Below are 19076 nucleotides of genomic sequence, written 5' to 3' on the forward strand. Positions count from 1 at the left end.
CGGCCGGCGGAGCGGCGGCGGCGGCCGGGGCATGTCGGGCGCGCGGGGCGGTGGGCGCGTGGCCCCTCCCCTCGGCGAGCGCGCGGCAGCCGCAGCGGCGGCGGCCGCGGGAGGAGGCGGCGAGGAGGCGGCGCCTGTGTCGGCGCTGGAGGTTGTGTCCTTCCTGGGGAAGCTGCTGTGCGCAGTCGCGGCGCTGAAGGCGGCTCTGTACCTGCTCCGCAGAGTGTGCCTAGCGATGGCCTGGAAGTCGGGCGGCGCCAGCCACTCCGAGCTCATCCACAACCTCCGCAGTGAGTCCCGGGGCGGGGGCGCGGGCGGGCGGGGCCCCTGGGCTGCGGGGCGGCTGTTACCGGCCGCCCGGTGACCGTTAGCGACCGCGCGCTCCCGCGGCGCCCGCCTGACCGCCGCCAACTGTCACGGGGAGCGGCACCGGCGCCCGGCCGCGTGTGTCCGTGTTGTCCGTCCGTCCGTCCGTCCGTCCGTGTCTTTATGCGCTTGTCTCAATGTCCGACCGGGGGTGTGTCCGTGCGTGCCCGGGTGCTCGGGCGGGGGGTGTGTGTCCGGGCGGCGGCCGGTGTCGCAGGGCGGGCCGGGCCGGGCTGTTGTTGCGGGAGTCAGTGCGGCGGGCGGGGTGGCGCCGATGGCGGTCCCGGAGGGGAAGCGCCGTGCGGCGGCCGTGGCTGTTCCCTACTCGCCGCGTCCCCCCCTCGTCGGCCCCGTTCCCGCCGCCTCGTTCCCGTCTGCCGTGTGCGAGCTGAGGCGGGGCCGCGGCGGCAGCGCCGTAGGGCCCGTGATCCCCCGCACGCACCGGGATCGGCGTCCGTCTGGTTCGCTCCGGCCGGCGGAACTAGTGGTGTCGGCGGGCGCCCTCCGGTCTTTCAGGCCCGGACTGAACAACGCAGCGGGAGCCGCCCGGGTTTGGGAATCGCGCCGAAGAGGCCGCGGCTGTTTGTGTTGGCTGAAAGGGGCGTGTGGCAGCAGTCCCTCCTCCCCGCTCCCCGGCGGGGTCCCGAGTGGCTCCGCTCGAAGGGGTGGGCTGGGACCGCGGGGAGGCGAGAGGAGAGGAGCGGAGCTGTCAGGGTTGCGGACTCGCGCTGTGACAGCCGAGCTTTGCGGTGGCTGCCCGGCACTGGGCGCTCCCTTGTGCTCGCCGAGGGTTTGTGCTGTCCCCGTGCTGAACGTGGAAGGTGTCGGGCGGGCGCTCCTTCGCCGATGTACTTCAGTGCATCCTGAAGTCTGCAGGTCCTGAGAGGACGGACAGACAACAACTTCTGAATTCAAAGCTTCCATTTTTTCATATTAGAATAGAATTAACCTCTCTTATGTATACTTACAGTGTCTCTCGTCTCTGCTCCTGGCTTTTTCCCTTCCTCTTCTCAAGTTTGTGTCCTAGATGTAAAAGGATGTAGATCTGGAGCCTGTATTATGACAGTTGTCTCCTGTTTTAGTGACACTACAACACCACAGACAAGTTCAGCTGTGTGGCCTCCTCGTTATTCTGGTGTCATAGGAGAATCACCCTTGTTCTTTTCTCCTTTTCTCTGCTTATGTTAGATAATCTGATTCTTTGGTCTTTCTCAGTATTTTCTTTTGAAAACTATCACATCCAGCAGAATAATACATGCTGAAGTGACTTTCAGCTTCCCTGCAAAAACTACTAATTATTGTAGAGTTTCTGTTTAATAAATTGATAACTTCTCTAGTTACAAGTGTTGCAATACATTTGTTTTGTTTTGTTTTGTTCTGCAACTGAAAGGGCTAGAAATACTCTTTTAGTGAAATACTGTTCTCTTACACAGCAGGGAAAAACTCTGACGTAAAAATCAATGTTAAACTCCAAAATACATCCAAAAAGCAATTATTGCCAGAATAGTCTATGGCACTCAGAACCTGAAGGCAAAACCAGTTTCTTTGTTGCAGAAGACAATGACAGTTTTTCAACACATGGAAACTGTTTAGGGCATTGCAAATGATGATGACAAAGCTAAAAACCATTGTAATTAGTATACAGCGATAGTTGTATAGGAAGAGGAAAGTAAAATAGAAGTGCTCAATATTGTAATTTCAAAGCATGCACTGATTGTAATTTCCCCCTCTCTGTTTTGCATATGCATGTGAAAATGTTTTGAACGGTGTTAAACAGGGAAATAGTGGATTGGCAGTAAAATATTGTGGAAGCAAAGAGGCCTTTGATCTTGCAGGAAGATTGTGTTGTCAACTTCAGTGGGACTCTGTTCAGGGTATAGGGCTTTATCAATGCAGAACAGCTTCTGAATTAAGACTATAACTTTCAAGTTAGAGTTCCTCTGGTAAGATGATACCTTGTTGCTAAAGTTGGGCACAGATTTAGGAGAAAGTACTGTTTAATGTGATACAATTCTCCCAGATATGTTTCAACAAACTTAGAAATTACTGGTTACAGAAAGACTAAAATGTTCCATAGAACTCTTTTGGAGTAGTAGATCCGTCAATGTATTTTCCCCTCTCTAAAAACAGCTACATAGCATTTACAGCATTTTATGCTAAAAGTGAGAATGCAAATTGGATGAGGTTAATTTGATGTTGTCCAGTGTTTGTCTTGTGTATAACTTAGTAAATGTGTGTGTAATGCAGTGTATATTTTGCATAACTTAAAGAAAATAATGCAGGTTATAGTGATACAGTATGTTTTCTTCTGCAGCTAGTCCTGGTAGAGAGGTTCTTGCCCTTGCCCTTATGCCACAATTCTTCTCTTGACTGTTCTTGTAGAATTCCTTGTGAGGGAGGCAGTGCTGTAAGACTGGGTCTCTTTCTCATGACTTTTGAAACATAAACAAGATTTAAGCTCCTCAATGTCTGTCAGCTGTTATGGTTAGAGAAGCAGTAAACTTGGTTGTGCATAAATGAGGGCTGGGAAGAATGGGAACTTATTAATGTGGTTTTGCTTCCAAATGAAAACATCATTGGAAGATTCCTGTATGCTGCTTGTTCTTTTCCCTTAAAACAGCTGTACAGATTATTCTTAATTATAGGCTGTTATTGACAGTTACTAGTGCTTCTGTTTTGTGGCAATAAAATTCTCTATTTTGTGGCATTTGCTTTACTGCTCATTTCACTGTTGCCTTAACTATAGAACTAACTTTTCTGTAATGTGGCAATCATTGTGTTAGTGCACTGACAAGTGATTTTGGGTATTTACAATGCAGATTTGGGCAATTATTCTCTATAGGTTTTATCTTTGCTGTCCTGTCTTAAAAGAGACAAAGTAATAAGGAGGGTCCTGGAACTTTGCATGTTTTTCAGCACATGCTTAGGGACAAGTGACTGGAGAATGTTGCAGTACATTGTTTTGTTGTTTTAACTTCTTGTTGCATTGTAAACATGCTTTTGTGCTGTTAATTTGAGGCATCATAGATGCACAAATTGACATATGCAAAATAAACTTGTTTAAAACATGCCCTTCACAACAAAAATGCTGTCCTTGAATGTGCTGTTGCTACGAGGTGTTCAGCTGCTTTGTTTCAGTGATTCTTGAAAGTACTTCTCATTTTTTTAAAATGCCTTTTTAAAATCTGAATGATTCTTCATTCAAGCCTTAAAACATTTTTCACCTTCCCAGAGTAATTATTTAAATCTTTGCTTCTTCCTAACTGAAAATAGTTGAACATGTGCCTTCAAGCTTGAGTAAACTTCTCCCTAATATATATTTAAAGTAAGATATTTCAGCAGACAACATTTCTAGGGAGCTCTCTAAATTCAGGTTACGGTAGGGTTAGAAATCATGCTAAACATAGAAATAATTACCTGACAGGAGATTTTTTTAAAATTATGAACCTCATACAGAGCTGCTGAGGAAGGAGGAAAAAATGGGTGAGTTATTTACTGTTGTCTTGCTTGGTTGAAAGTCTTACGATTCTAAATCTGTAACTTTTTTCCCCCCTCTCTGTATCTTCAGCTATCTGCTGATAGGTTACTACTAGATCATTTCATCTTCTGTCTTTCATACTTGGGCTTTTGCCAAGTCCTGCTACTTTACATGCCTACATCTTAGAAATCAGCTTTTCTTTCCCACCTGAAGGACACAAAAATTGGTTCCCTGTCCAATTCACAAGCAATCAAAGTTCATTAAGTTTCCTTGTTGCGCCTTTTCCCTCCAGTCAATGTCATGCTGCCCTAGGACAAGCTGGCTTTGCTTATTTCTCTGATCACGTTGTGTCAGTGGTGTTTTCATCCCATATACCTGCTCTTGAATCTACATTTCTTAGTGAAAGTAAAGGTGAGTTAACTTGGCTGTGGCAGATGTTGTTAACCATCTGTGGATTTGTTTCTTGCTACATTCTTTTACCTTCTTCACCTAATAAACTTGTGTTGCAAAAGTTAGCAGCTCTAATTTACAAGATTCCATAGAATTTTGCACCTCACATAAGATCAGAGTCTTAATTTTTCAGTGTGAATGATGCTTCAAATCATTATATATTCAAATATTATCACGGTCTGAGAATTCTATTTTTAAATATGCTGAAGGTATTTCTCCAAGTGTTTTAATTATTTAGATGTTAAATAATTAAAAATGGCAACTTAGCATGCTTTGTCATGATGAAGGCTTATCTGCAATGAATCTGCACCTTTGGTGCAAGTTTCTGGTTGCTGAGGAAAAATCTCTTTGGGAACTGCCATGATTGGGAAAGCATTGCATATAGTAAGCCTGAGCTAGGTTGAGCAAGCAGTAAAACATTGGTTTTATTTTCCTCTGTCATGTCTTTTCCCTTGGTTTATCCAAATCTCTTCTACATCTGTCTAATTTTGCTTAAGGAAGAGTAATGTAACTTTGAACATGAAGAAGGGAAATAATAATGGGAAATTAGGCCAAGTTTAATGACTCCCCTGTACAAGCGCTTTTGCTGCCTGTTGTGTGCATTCAGTGACTGCCCTTCATCATGAATGTATTGAGGCTTCAGTGACTAAGCATTGTAACTTATGACCAGGTAGTGAAGTGGGTAGAAAGTGAACTATTTTTTTCAATTAAAAATTAACACATTCACTGATAAGTTAATTTAAGAATATCTAAAATTTCTTAAATTTGGTTCATGTCTCAGGTGGCAGGCTTGAAATCTGTGATGCTATTTTTTTGAGCATTGAGATTTTAAAAAAATTTTGTTAGCGAGTAATTTGAATAATCGCCTAAAGGAGTTGCTGTGAAACTTTTTTTTTTTTTAAGTGAGATTTAAGTATTTGCTAATGAATTGCCTAGGTCAATGAAATGTTTTGAAGCAATTTCTGTACCCTTGATCTTTTATGAGGCAGGCCTTCAAGTAAATCAAGACAACTAGATAGCCCAAATAATAGGAAATGATAACAGAAAGAAAAAAAACCCAACCTAAATTTAATAACATTTATAATGTTTTATTGGTGTGTAAATTAAGATTGTGTTCTTAACTGGTTCTTTGTTGTTGGCATGTTTTTTGCAGTCAGTGTTAGACAGGGTGTCAATGTAATGTTAAAAACATACCCATACTTTCCCAGAAACTTCCAAAATTCAGTGTATCAAAATCCAAGTCCTATCGTTCAAGAAAAAAAGAGGGCATTTTTTGCTGATTATTTGCATCACAAATCTTTATAACTCCTAATAAATAATTTTAATTAAAATATTTTGCTATTTTGCTTGATTAAAGATATATTTTTATTTTTGTTTGTGAATATAATGCCATGATATGATTTTTTTTCCTGGTGATCTGAAGCTGCCTAGTAATCCATAGCAAAATGGAAATGATACTGCAAATGTCTCCAAAACAGGTCATTACTGCTGCATGTAGGCATTTAAAAAGAGGGAATCTTCTATGGTTTAGCTTCAGTACAGCTCCAAGCTTTTCTTTTAATGCTACTCTTTCTTTCATCCTGATGTAGTATCAGGAGATCACTAAGATCTACTGGAAAGCCTAGAAAAAAATGTATAATGTTCATGTTCTTTTGGGTGAGTGTTTATGCGAATGTTATCCCTTAATGCCTCAAAGTCATGTTCTTTAGTGCTGCATAACACTGTAAGTAAATAATTTTATTAAATTTTTTATTAGATTAATTTTATTAATGTTTTAATTTTTAATTTAAATTACCAACATTTGGCAAAAACTGAGTGAACTCTTAGCTTGAGATCAGTAAACTGTGGAATTCTCTTGGACTGGCTGACTTGTGAGTTGCATTTTAAGACTTCAGAACCGGAATACTTCAGTAGTGGACTTGAGGACTAAATAGTTTTAAATGCTTGCACTATTGAAATACAGCTTCAGAAATTCTTCCTAATTTCTGCTAGTAGGACATTTCTTTGTCATTTTGTCCCAAGAGTCAGAGTTATATTTTGCTGATCTTCTGATCTTCCTCAACTTTCATGTAGTACTAGTGCCTGTCTTAATGAAACCACCTTCACAATGACAAACTCTTCATGTGGTCTAGCTGCTGGTCTTAACAGCATTGGCTTTTCTGAAAACTGCAGAGTGGTTGCATGGAATCTGCTCAGTAAGATGTGAGATGTGCACCATGTGCCTTCTTTACAGATCTACTAAAGCTGTAAGTAGTTTTGCCTCAAGCCTTACTGAGAAGAGAGTTCCCTGTCTTTCTGTCTGATCCAGCTAACTTTATCTTAATCTTTGCAACACATTTTCATTATTACTGATGGTTGTTGTCAGTTTGTATTGAACTCTTTAGTTTTGACTTCCCATGTGATGCGTTAAATGAAGTTCAGACTTCTCAAATTTTGAGGGATTGAGGAGTGCTCAGAGGTTAAAGTCTCCCTCATCCACACATGGGTGTTAAAGTTCATTGGAAAATGAGGTTCTATGTTTTTGCATGCTGAAATCAACCCTAAAGTTACTTTTTTCTTTCATGTACTCCTCAAAGTTTCTTGATTCAGCTGCTGATACAGATGTAGATGAAATCAACATAATCATTATGATAAATGTGAGTACATTACAGAGAACTTCTCTATAAGTCTGTGTGCTAGAAGGCTGTGTTAAGCAGGCCTTTCTCCTCCCCCAGAGAAAAAAATGGTTAATACCGACTTTGCAACACTGCCCTATGGTAGGAGGGGGCAATACAGATGTGGTTAAAATATCTAAATTAGTTAACTGCAGACTTTCAGATCCGTGAAAATGAATAGAAAACTCTTACCTGTTACACCAAAGTGTTGTTTTTGAAGGTCGTCTTTATTAAATAGGGAAGGAATACTACCTTAAAATAAAAGTGAAATGTTCACGGGTAAGTTTGTATTTAAATGAAGCTTGAGACTTCAATTGTGTTGAGCCTAGCTTACGATTCCAATGTTTTACCTCTGCAGGTTTTGAGTAGCATTTAAATGGTAATTGAATATTTAATATTACTGTTACTCCCATTTTTTAAAAATTTCTGTCACTTTGGAATTTTCATGGGACTTGATATTTGTGTTTCATTTCTGGGCTGTAAGATTAACTCTGATGGACTTGTGCTTTCCGCAGTCTTTCTGTTATGTCTTTGAACGATAGACTCTCAAGTGATTCCTTCCAGTGAGCTGTATGCAACCTCCTGTTTGGATAATGTTTGGATATTGTGAATCCAAATCACAGTAAAAATAGATGGACAGCTGAATGTTTGGCTGAATGTTTGAGGCAATTATCAGCAAAGCACAAGAAGTGTGCATGTATGAGCCGTATAAGAAACACCTGTTTACAAACACCTACTTTCAATTTATTTAGCACAAAGAGCTTTGTATGGTTTGGGTCAGTGTCTGTTACTGGATTTTAGGGTGCTGATGCATCACTTCTTGTTCTAAGTGCTTTCTTTGTATTCATACTTTACAGTGAAATCTTCCTATGCTCATTAATAAATAAAGTTCTATTAACTGAACCACATTCTTTCCCATCTTTTTTCTTCCTCTGCTCAAACAAAAAGACCTTGACTTTAAAAATGTCAGTTGATCAGGTGCTTAAAACCAACAATCTTCACATTGCTTGCAAATCAGGCTGTGTTTCTGTTCCAGCCCATTCTCCTCTGGAAAGCTGCTAGCTGTTTTTTATCGGTCAGGTCGAGACTGTCATTTGACACTGTCCTGCACTGTATCCATATCTTTAAAAGTGAGAGGCACGGATTAGACGGATGGACCACTTAATAGATAAGGCTGGGTGGTAGCACTCAAAACAGTTGTGGTCAAAAGCTCTATGTTCAGGTGTAGACCGTGATGAGTGGTGTTCCTCAGGGACTGGCACTTGGACTGGTGTTGTTTAACATCTTTGTCATTGACATTGACAGTGGGATCAAGTGCACTCTCTGCAAGTTTGTGTAGAGCAAACTGTCCTGCATCAAAAGTGTCATGGCCAGCAGGGCAAGGGAGGCAATTCTACCCCTCTGCTCTGCACTGGTGAGACTCGACCTGGAGTGCTGCATCTAGCTCTGGGGCCCCCAACATACGAAGGAACTGTTGACCTTGAAGGATTCTTCTAAGCCAAACCATTCTATGATTTGTCACATCAGTAATTTCCATCTACATAAATGAATCTTTTGTAACATAAAGCTCTATGGGCTTTGCATCATGCCTTAAGATGTCTGTATGATTTCAAAATATCACTGTTTCACTGAAAATTCATCTTCCTAAGTGAAGTATTCTGCAGTGGTTATGGAGAAAGTAGTCTAAGAAGCTGAACTATGTGGATGCTGAAGTAGTTGCACTGCTTGTGGTTCTTGAAGTAGTAAATGGTTTTGGGATCTGCAAGAGGATTTTTTTAATACATAAAGTCAGTCACAGGAGGAGTTTGAGTAGGTGTTATGGTTTGTATAGTAAACTTGTGTGCTGGATCATGTGGTAGTGACACATCCTCTTTTCTGATCTGGAAGCCAGTGTTGGGTTAAATGTTGACTGCTAGTATTTTATGGTTTGGTTAGAAATGTGTTTGGTCAACAGTCAGGGTACCATCAGTGAGGCAGGCAATTCTTTGAAACTTCAGTGATGCATTTGTTGCTAAATAAAAGACAGAATAAAAAGATATACTTGTTGCAAGTCCATGGTGCCTTTTCAGACTCTTCTTTCCTTGCTCTCTGACAGTGAACTGCCCAGTTTCCCAGGTTACATTCAACAGTGGTATACTTCCACCTTCAAATCCAAGGTCTGCTCTGAGCTCTTTTCCTGTTTTCATGGTGTTATTTGTGGAAAAGAGGCAGACCAGAGAGAGTTTTCAAAACATGCTCCAATTATGTCAAGTTGTCATTGCCACAGCCTCTGCACAGAGTAACTCTTGAACTTGGCAGGCAGTGCTCCTCTATTAAGTACTTACTTTTCAGCTTCAGCCCTTTGAAGCTTGGAAGTTGTGCTGATATAACTCTGTTTTATTTGAGTTTACTTTTTATTTCAAGCTGTCAGTGTGTTTGTGTATTATCCTTTGCTTGTAAACACTTTAATATCTGATTAAAGTGTTTACAAGCAAAGGATAATGCACAAACTGATTATCATTCTTGAAACTCAACAGTCTCCTCAAGGAGAGATTTCTGTGCACATTATAATTGGAAAGGATATTCTACTATGCATTTAACTGTTTTCTTGCAGTATACAGCTTCATTTTAAGATTTAGAAAATTGTTTTAGTTAGCATTTCATTAATAGTTAATTTTTTTTTTAGTTTTGGTTTTTTGGTATAGATGGCATGCAATTAGAATGCTTTCTTTGCAATATAAACTTCTATTATTGGCTTCTTTAGGGGATACACTTGTTTTCTGGACTTAATTGAGAATTTGATAGAGACATCTTTCAGGCAGAATTAAGATCCTGGCAGCTGGTCATCTTGGGACTGACTGTTGCAGGAAATAAAGGACTTTTTTGGAGTTTGGTACCTTACAGTTGCTATGTTTCTCTATATTCAGCTGTGAGACTAAGAAAAAAAATCGTATTGTTATCAACACAATAAAAATGTCAACTAAGTCAATATTGACTTTACTGTTTAGGGCTTGATAGTTTTTTCTTAATTCCCACCTAGAATTTGATGTTGTTTCCATTGTGTAATAAGCAAATTTGAAAAACAGACTTAATCTATGGGGGGGTAGCTGAGAGGGTGTTGTTTTTTGAGGACAGAGCATTATTCAATAATTGAAATAAATATCTGACAGCAGATTCAGCTTCTCCCACACGTTCTGAGTATGGGTAACTTTCTTCAATTCTTATTTATCGATGAAAAAGATTACAATAATTAAAGACAGTACAACAGTCAGCAAATCTCAAGATTGTTTGCTGAATGAGAACATCCTGAATGCCCAACATCTGTACAATATTAGTACTTTCTCTTTTCAAGGTTTTTTTTTTTTTTGTAATTTGCCTGTCAGTGTAAGCATCTTATTTGATAGTTGTATGTACTTTGACTGGAGCTAGCTTTTGTAAAATTAGAGAAGGTTCTTGGCCTTACCATAGGGCCCTGCAGTTGCACTTCCAAGGTGGAAGCTTGTTCTTTTTGTTCTTTGCATGTTTATTCCACAAGGCATAAAAGGAAAGAGCAGATGGCTACCTGTAGTTCTAGAATATATGTGCCTATCTGCATGTAAAGAAATAAATAAATCACTATTTTAGACCTTTTGTGAGTACTTCTTGGCTACTGCTTTTTGACATCCCTTCAGCCTCCTAGAGCCTTAATGTCCTCACTTCTATTATAATTAGACTTGCTTATTTTCCTTTTTTAAAGTATATTTCATTTGGAAATACTAACTTCTTAGTGATTCTTAATGAGACTGTAAAAGTTTGGGTTTTTTTGTTTCTATGCTTTGTTCACAGAACTGCTATACAACTAATCCAACTAATTTCTAGTGGTCAGGGAAAACTTTTTTTTTCCTTACTATGCTCTGTTGTTAGTGCCAATGTATTAATGGATTGATTTGTTTGTTTTCTTTTGGGTACAATTTTGCTCAGTAAGTAAACTTATGAACTGCTGCAACTGCCTGCTGGCTCAGATTTAAAACCTTAGATTGAAATTAATTTCCTCTAACTACAACTGCTGTAGTATTCAGTTCAAAATGAAGTCAAAGAACAGGATATATCTAAGGTGTGGGGACTGTGAGTGGAGTGTATGCTTTTTCTGGGACTTACCAGATAATAGAAATATTTCTACAAAAATAATATATTTTAAAAATGAATTGTTTTCCTTAAAATTGTCCTTAGTAATAGTATATTTGTTTTGTAGTTCTATGTGATACTTTGTCTTCAGACCAAAAAGGAATATGATCTGAGGAGTTATTTTCCTTTCTGAATTCAAGTCTATCTTATATAGGATAATTAATTCTGGACACAGATAGTAGATAAGAAAAAAAGACAGGAAAATCCCATGATGAATAGGTGTAGTTGGGAGCATCCAGTAAACAGTCAGTAAAGTCTCTGTAGACGTTGGCCCATTCCTGGGGCGTATTTTTTCAAAAAAACCCACTGGTGCAACTTCAGGACAATCTTACACAAGTTCCATAATCTGATTTTCATGTTTTGGGTTAGACATTAATGGTGCTTAAATGATCAGGTGTTTTTTTTTTTTTTTAAAGTATAATTTTGCAAATAAATCCTTATTTAAAGAAAGTAGTTAATGAAGCAATCCATCATTGAAATGTCAGTTATTTGTAGTTTATATAATCACTTAATACAAGTAATTAGTTAATTTCTTCCATTTGTTTTCCAAAGTCTTCTGTTATTCATTAATGGGCTCTTGAGAACTTAAAAAAAGATAGAATTAACAATGTTTAAAAAAACTTCAATAAAACAGCAAGGAAAAATGGCTGCTTCTGATATTTTATATGCATGTGCATTTCTATTTTATTTTGAAAAATGAACAAAAGATTCAGAGTGTTTTCATATAAAAACTTTTTGGCCTCAGTCTGCCCCAGCATAAGAATTCAGATTCAGTGGGAGTTTCTTAACAAAAGGATTTTTTTTCTTTGCTAACACAAGACAAACAGATCTGGAAACTAAAGTACTGAGCAATGATGCTTCAACTTAACATTTCTAACTTGCTTTTGTATATTTTTCAATAATTACTTGTATAGCTTCTTAGAAATATGAAGTATATCTTGTTTGGTGTGTATAGTAATACTAATTTCTTACTGACTATATTTTCAGGATTTATCAAAGGTGTGCATGAAGTTGAGTTTTCCTAGGGGGTAGATCTTTGCAAGTGGTTCCAGGAAAACATTTGTAACTGCTGGGAAAGTCTTGTTCAACAATCACTGTCTTGAGCATCACTTGCTGTCTGGATTGCAGATTTAAGTTTAGTATCACAGAAGGGTTTGGGCTGGAAGGGACCTTTAAGGATGATGTAGTCCAATCCCTGCCATGGCCGGTATGATGAGGGTAAGAGTGTAAGATCTGTGCAAGGCACATGATTTCTCACAATGCTGTGAATATGTTAACACATTTTGCAGACTCCTGCACTGAAGAAGAGAAACAATGTCTTCATTTTTATATATTTGTTTGTTTATAGAAAATGGAATAATCAAAACAGACAAGGTGTTTGAAGTAATGCTGGCTACAGACCGTTGCCACTATGCAAAATACAACCCCTACATGGACTCTCCTCAGTCTATAGGTAAGAGCATCTTGCAGAAGTGACTGAGATTGTTTTCATTTGTGCAACTGTGACTGTTTTTGTCATTTATATGTTAAGAATGTGAAATTATGTTTTTTAATTTGGAAGGTTGTTTAGTTCTTCATCAATTAATGGCATATCTTTTAACTAAGCTTCCATTTCTTGTGGAATGCAGTTGGCATATTTGGATACATCAGGCAGAGGTGTTTTTCAGCCAATGTTAGTATGTGTAAATATGTGTTTGTTTTTCAAACCACAGCAACTTGTGGTGGTGCAACTGATGTAAAACTGATGTCAAAATAATTCACATCCAGTTTATGGTAGAAACATTCCCTATTTGAGGAGTCTTTACAGAAAGACTTGACAGAATTATCTTTACAGAAATTAATCAGTTGGGACCAATGCAAAGTTTCCTGAACCATTATGTGAAATATTTAATAATAGGCTTTGAATGGGCAGGTCTTCTGATAGGACAATAATTTCCCATACAGGTCCCAGTTTTATCTTTCCAAGACAAGAGAATGAGCTATGTAAATGTGCTAATTTCTTTTTTCTTTATCTTCTCCCTGCTTAATTGTACATGGTGAATGAGTTTTATTAGGATTTTGTTATATAGGAAAATGAAAAAATATTTTAAGATACATACTCAAAGGCTTGTGTATCTTTACAAAAACAAATATAGGTGAGTGTGCCTCCCATTCTTATTTGTTTTCTTTTTTTGTTTGCAAAACACATGAGGTTGCTCTCCAGATATTCTATGGTCTCTACTATATGAAACTCAAACTAACAAATTCAGGTTCTAAAAGGAATTACATTAGTTTGGGAGACACTGCTCTTCTGAATTAAGCCTACTTGCTCAGTTTGTGGTATTCTTTAAATGTATAGTGACAAAATGGAGATTGTAACTGAGATCAAGGATAAAACCCTTTTTTTTTTCCTGTCCAGAGTGGACACAGCGTAGCTTTCAGCTGAGGTACCGTAACTCACTTCTGATGTAGAGTACCTGTGTAACTGCTGGGGTGTGGATGTTGTACCCTGAATGAGGGTGACAGTGAAGGTGTTGCACTTTACAGTCAAGGTCATAAAGATTGTAAGGTTGCTGTCTGAACAACAATGAACATCTTCCATTCTCGTTTTACAGGTTTCCAAGCAACAATCAGTGCTCCACACATGGTAAGCTTTAAACTAGGTGATTAGTATAGTGATTTTATAAATATCCAGGTGCTTTTGAAATAAAATATTTACTTAGTAAATATTTACCTAATAAATTACCCTAGTAAATGAGCAGTTGATTACAAGGACACTTTTGTGAATTGCTTACTGTGAGGAACTAGAAAAGATTGATCAACATTTTTCTTGCAGATGTACAGTAATAGGATGAGGGGTAGTGGGCGAAAAAATGTAACATAGGGAATTCTGATCAGTTTCTAGAGTTAAAAAAACCTATGAGGGTAGGTAAGCACTGAAACAGACTTTGCAGCTTGTGGAAATTCTGTTCTTTGATATACAAAGAAGCTGACTGAACAGGGTTCTAAGCAGCCTAATTTAAAATGCCCAGTATTGACATAGGACTGAACCAGAAGATTTCCAGAGATCTTTCTATTGTAAATTACTTTGTAATATATAAAATCATAAGAATTCAGGAGTGAATGACAGTGACTCCTATAGTACGGTATTATGGTAATGCCTTTAAATCCTTGGACCGGAAAAAAGATACATTGTACTGAGTTGCAAGTTTTTTGCCAAGTGGTTTGAGACCAGGGTGAGTGTTCCACTTGGGATTTCAGTGCATACATCTAACCCAGATATAATTTTTCTATGTTTCTTTATTTGAGATAAAAGGTGAATAGAAGCAAGTATTTTGTCTTTGCAACGTTTGGAAGGTGTCAAAACATGGTAAAAGTCTGCTTCTCTTGATTAAAAACTGTGCAGTTGGCTTAGAATTTACCTAGTTATCACTATAAAAAAATCAGGAATTTTGTATAGTGATGTTAACAATATTATTCAAGAAAAGACTGAAAAAATGTACTGTTTCTAAGGGGAAAAATAAGGATTAATTATGCTTCAAAATTTTAAGTCCCTTAAGTCATTATTTTTCCAGTGCTTAGCACTAGCAGTATATGAAGTGTTAGAGCAAAAAGGTAATATATCCTCTAAGCAAATATTAACAAAGAATGTTCTAACAGAGAATATTCTAATTATTTATATTTTCTGGGTGGGATGGATTAAGCTGAAAGAGTGTGGTAATGGCTGTCTCTGAAACATGGAAGAACAAATTGGTTTTTTAGTGTGCAGACTATGCTTAGTTTGTGTACTGGTCCACCACATAGCAAAGCAAAAGGTATCAGTGGTGTCTATAGACTACTGCATTTCATCAGTGAGCCTGGCTATCTGCCTTTATAAGAGAATACTTATTTTTCCTATTCTTTGATTCAGCAAGTGTGCAGGTAATACAGGAGGTGTTTTAATAGCCGTTTTCCTTGATGCTCTAGAGCTGCCTTCTTCCTAGTTAGCTTTCGTACCAGGATATTCCAATGCATATAGCATAATGATAAACTAAATTCTTTATTAGCCATCTACTGCCAGAATATTAAGAGTCACCAGACCTGAGGAGAAAGAAACTGATTTATAGTGTTTTTCTTAATATATAAATAGAGTCTGTGTGAGAAGATGTGTCTTTGTATATGAATATTAATAAAAATAAATACACTCATGAAATTTGTTGAAGCCAATGAAATAACAATTATTATGTAATGCAGTTAACTCCTCCCCCCCCCCCCCCCCCGCCCCATTTTTGCAATAGAAATTATTCTGAAATTTCTTACAGAAATGCTCAGGGCATTTCCCAAAATCTCTGAAGAAATTAACTTAATATATTGAGTAAAACAGACAATTAAAATAATTTGAAATTTTCTCTCTCTGTGTTCTCTTAGCATGCGTATGCACTTGAACTTCTATCTGATCAGCTACATGAAGGAGCCAAAGCACTTGATGTAGGATCTGGAAGTGGAATTCTTACAGCATGCTTTTCACGAATGGTGAGTTGTTTGGTTTAATCACTTGATCATCAGAACTGCTTGGACTCAAGTGTATCTCTGAATTACAGGGCAAAAAAAAAGCATCCTTCATAGGTGACTGAAGTATATTATACAGAAAGTAATTTACTCTCCTGGGTGTGATTGTTCCTATTTCTTATGGTAGTTTATAGTAGATGTTCAAGTTAAATAGACCAATAAATTGTGTAATGGTGAAAGAAACCCCGTAGTGAGGAAGTTTAGGGTTTTTGGATTGTTTTGGAGATTTTCTAATGATTGAATCTTAGTTGTTGCTGTATATCTTGAAGGAACACGTTTGTCTTGAACACTTCAAATTTTTTTATCTTGTGTGGCTGTGAATGTTCTCATTGTGATAAATTGACATGCAATCCTGTTAAAATGAGAGCTTAGTGAGGCATAAAAGAATCTTATTTCTACAGGAAAATATTTTGTGTATATAATAAATTGTCTTTGAATTTAACTGCTTTCTTGTTATATTGCACAAGCATTACTATAAGTGTCCATTTAACCTTTTTTAAGTTAGATATTAATTTGAATTTTACATCTTTGCCAAGTAACTTAATCTCAGTTGTGTTATTCAGCCTGTACCTAAGGAATTTTCTGTGTTCTTCCCTACCTTACATTGGGAAAAAAAGATGAAAAAATAAAAAAGATAAAAAAATTCGGGTTTTAGTGGCTGTAGCTCTTGTATTCTTAGACTGATTAATGAAGAGGAATAATTTTCTTTCTCTGTTCCAGGGCTTTGTAATTGCTTTATGATTAGTAGAGACCTTCATTAAATTGCCAACTAGATTTTTGTTTAGTCTTTCTGCCAAGTTGATTTGAAATGTATTGATACATATGATAATTTCTCATTTAGGTTTCTTTGCTACTTAGTTTTCTGTTTTCAAGCACCAGTCTGAGTCTGCAATCACTTCTGTTTCCCAGTGTTAAGAGTTAGCTGAGAATGTTTAGGACTGGGCAATGCACTTGCAAAAGTATTTAGGTTTCTAAGTGTTAGTGCCAAATCTGGGAAAAAAAAAAAAAAAAAGTAGTTGAAATAATTAACCAAACTGCAGTTTAGAAGAAGACTTAGATGGCACTTGGTTCAACTGGCTGCCTGTTATTTTTGGTCTTGAAGTCAGTAATCAAATGCTAGCATAAGAATGCCAATCCTACAAGCATTAAAACTTTTGTCCAGGCTATATATATTTCTCACTGCAGTTATGAATGCATAAAGGAATAGCCATTTTCCATAGGATTTGCTAAATTATAGTTGTGCACTTTTTTCTACTAAAACAAGCTGTGGTGAAGTCAGAATCAGCACAAAAAGGAAATCTCTTCCCAAATTTCCTGAAGTTAATCCCTCTCTCTTATTTTTGCCATATGAATGCCATGTGCCTCTTATGAATCCTCCTTTGTTTGCATTGGAATGGCTTACAGACATGTGTCATGAAAAATTGAGTGCATGCTTTCATTCTGCTTGGTAGCACTGCTAACAGTAACAAAAACTTGAAAGAAGTTACCGACGACTGGGGATGCAATCATCATACAATCACCCCAGGACAAAGTATATTATAGGAATCAATGGTAGAGTGTTTTGCCATAAAAATTCAGTTTTAGATGTGCTTTTTGTGACTATGCTAATGTTGCTTCTCAGTCTAATTGAGGTCTAGAATTAGTAGCTCACATTTGTGGCGCAAGCGCCTCAGTGCTCATAGATGACAGCTTTACTCTTATGATGATAATCTCATTTGTGGTATCTCTGGGAAAGCTTATGTTTACTTAGACTAGTAAAGTTTCTTGATGATTGTTGTTTAGATTTTCATGTTAAACTTCTGGGATAATTTTTCAAGCTATGTAGATAAGTTTAAGTTTATTTACTTTTGAAGGTTGCTGGCAAATTAAATTAATTACAGTTCTCATCCTGTCAATACTGGATTTATGAAAAAAGTGGGGTATATTTTTATTCCTAACATAGAGCTCCAAAAATTGTGCCTTCTGTGTTGTCTCAGTTGCATGTGCTTCACAGTTTCAGGGTAATTGAGACAACTGATGAGGACTCAGAAATAGCATAATGGGCTGTCACATGCAGCAGGAGGTTCTCTTACTTTATCAGGCTATTTCATGCTCTGACCATTTTGCTAAATTTTCATTTTACTGATGTTACTATTTGGAATATACTGGATCTTTTGCCAGCTTATGGTACAGCTGGCTGCCAGGCATTCCTCCAAACAGCAACCCATGGCTGTCATAGTGAAAACTTGCTCTGTGTCTTGCTGTGTTTCAAAGACTGGGGTGGTGGTCTTCCCCTCAAACACAAAAAGCTGACACTGCTTTTTTTAATGTTTTTAACATAGGACTTGTTCATAATAAAACAAAAAAAAATTCCCCAGGATAACCAGTAACCCCAGTTACTAATTTTTCATGTCTTAAAAATATTAAAATGTAAGATGCAGAAACATAAACAATGCGTTTAGATGTGTCCAAAGATAGTTGTTAGGCAACATGGGCTTTGCTAGGACGTACTCTGATATTGTGGTCTTTGAGCTGGATACTGTTAAAAGTGGTCAGATTTTTAAAGATTTGGATTGGTTTTGAATTTTTTTTCTGGACTAAAGACAAAATTCTGGAAGAAATTCCTCTAATGGAGAGATTTTTGTTAGATCTTTTTTCCTCTCAGAATACAGAAATTTTGTGACCTTTTTTGAGTTAAATTCCACTCTTCCTGTGGAGGAGAGCTGTAAATCTGAAAGCAGATTCATGAATGCAAGGGTGAGTGGAAGGTAATTTGTCCGTGACTGGTAATTGCAGCATTTGCTTCTGAAAGAATAGGACTCTTAGGACGACTTTGTATAAAAATCGTTCTTTAATCCTTGAAGTAAGGTCTTCTCTAGAAAAACCCTAATCCTTAGTAAGTTTTATTCAGTGTGAAAAGAGATCAGTTCTAGTCTTTGTCTTTGATGTTGTTACTTTTTGTTGCAGATAATGAAAACAAACATGATCAAATTTAACTTCTAAAAATTCCAAGAAGAAATCTCCACTAACAATATAACATAACTGAATCACATCTCAAGAACATCTCTGTAACAAGTATTTATAAAACTGTGCAGACACACTTTAATTATCAGGTGCTTCTAGCATTCAGAATTTGTCATTTCTAACAGTAGTTTTAATAACATTGGGAAAATATACTTCCACTTTCCTGTTTTTGTTTTTATTTTAGAGAAATGAGGTCAGGAAGTATAAGTACTCATTCTGTAAATAAAGCTGGCAGAAATTGTTCAACTGTATATTTTTATTCCAGGTTGGTCCCAAAGGACAAGTTGTAGGAATTGATCATATCAAAGAACTAGTAGATGACTCAATAAATAATGTCAAAAAAGACGATCCCACATTGCTGTCTTCAGGAAGAGTGAAACTGATTGGTGAGCATCAGACTGATATACTTACTAATTAAACTGATATTCTTTCTAGCAGCTGGTTGAAAATGACTG

General features: G+C 37.7%; 1 protein-coding gene across 3 annotated transcripts in view; it reads left to right on the forward strand.

Annotated features, from left to right (window-relative positions):
* Positions 1-56: 56 nt before the first annotated feature.
* PCMT1 (protein-L-isoaspartate (D-aspartate) O-methyltransferase) overlaps positions 57-19076 on the forward strand; it is a 36172-nt gene continuing 17152 nt past the window's right edge. For 2 of the 3 annotated variants that reach the window (XM_041423705.1, XM_041423704.1), the window contains exons 1-5: positions 57-290; positions 12440-12544; positions 13686-13717; positions 15478-15582; positions 18887-19007. In XM_041423705.1, coding sequence (XP_041279639.1) covers positions 236-290; positions 12440-12544; positions 13686-13717; positions 15478-15582; positions 18887-19007 — 418 coding nt within the window. In that variant the 5' untranslated portion in view covers positions 57-235. The remainder of the gene's footprint in view (positions 291-12439; positions 12545-13685; positions 13718-15477; positions 15583-18886; positions 19008-19076) is intronic. The other variant, XM_041423703.1, reaches the window with a different exon arrangement.

Source organism: Onychostruthus taczanowskii, unplaced genomic scaffold, assembly GCF_017590055.1.
Source record: "Onychostruthus taczanowskii isolate IOZ18803 unplaced genomic scaffold, ASM1759005v1 scaffold8, whole genome shotgun sequence".
Lineage (NCBI taxonomy): Eukaryota > Metazoa > Chordata > Aves > Passeriformes > Passeridae > Onychostruthus > Onychostruthus taczanowskii.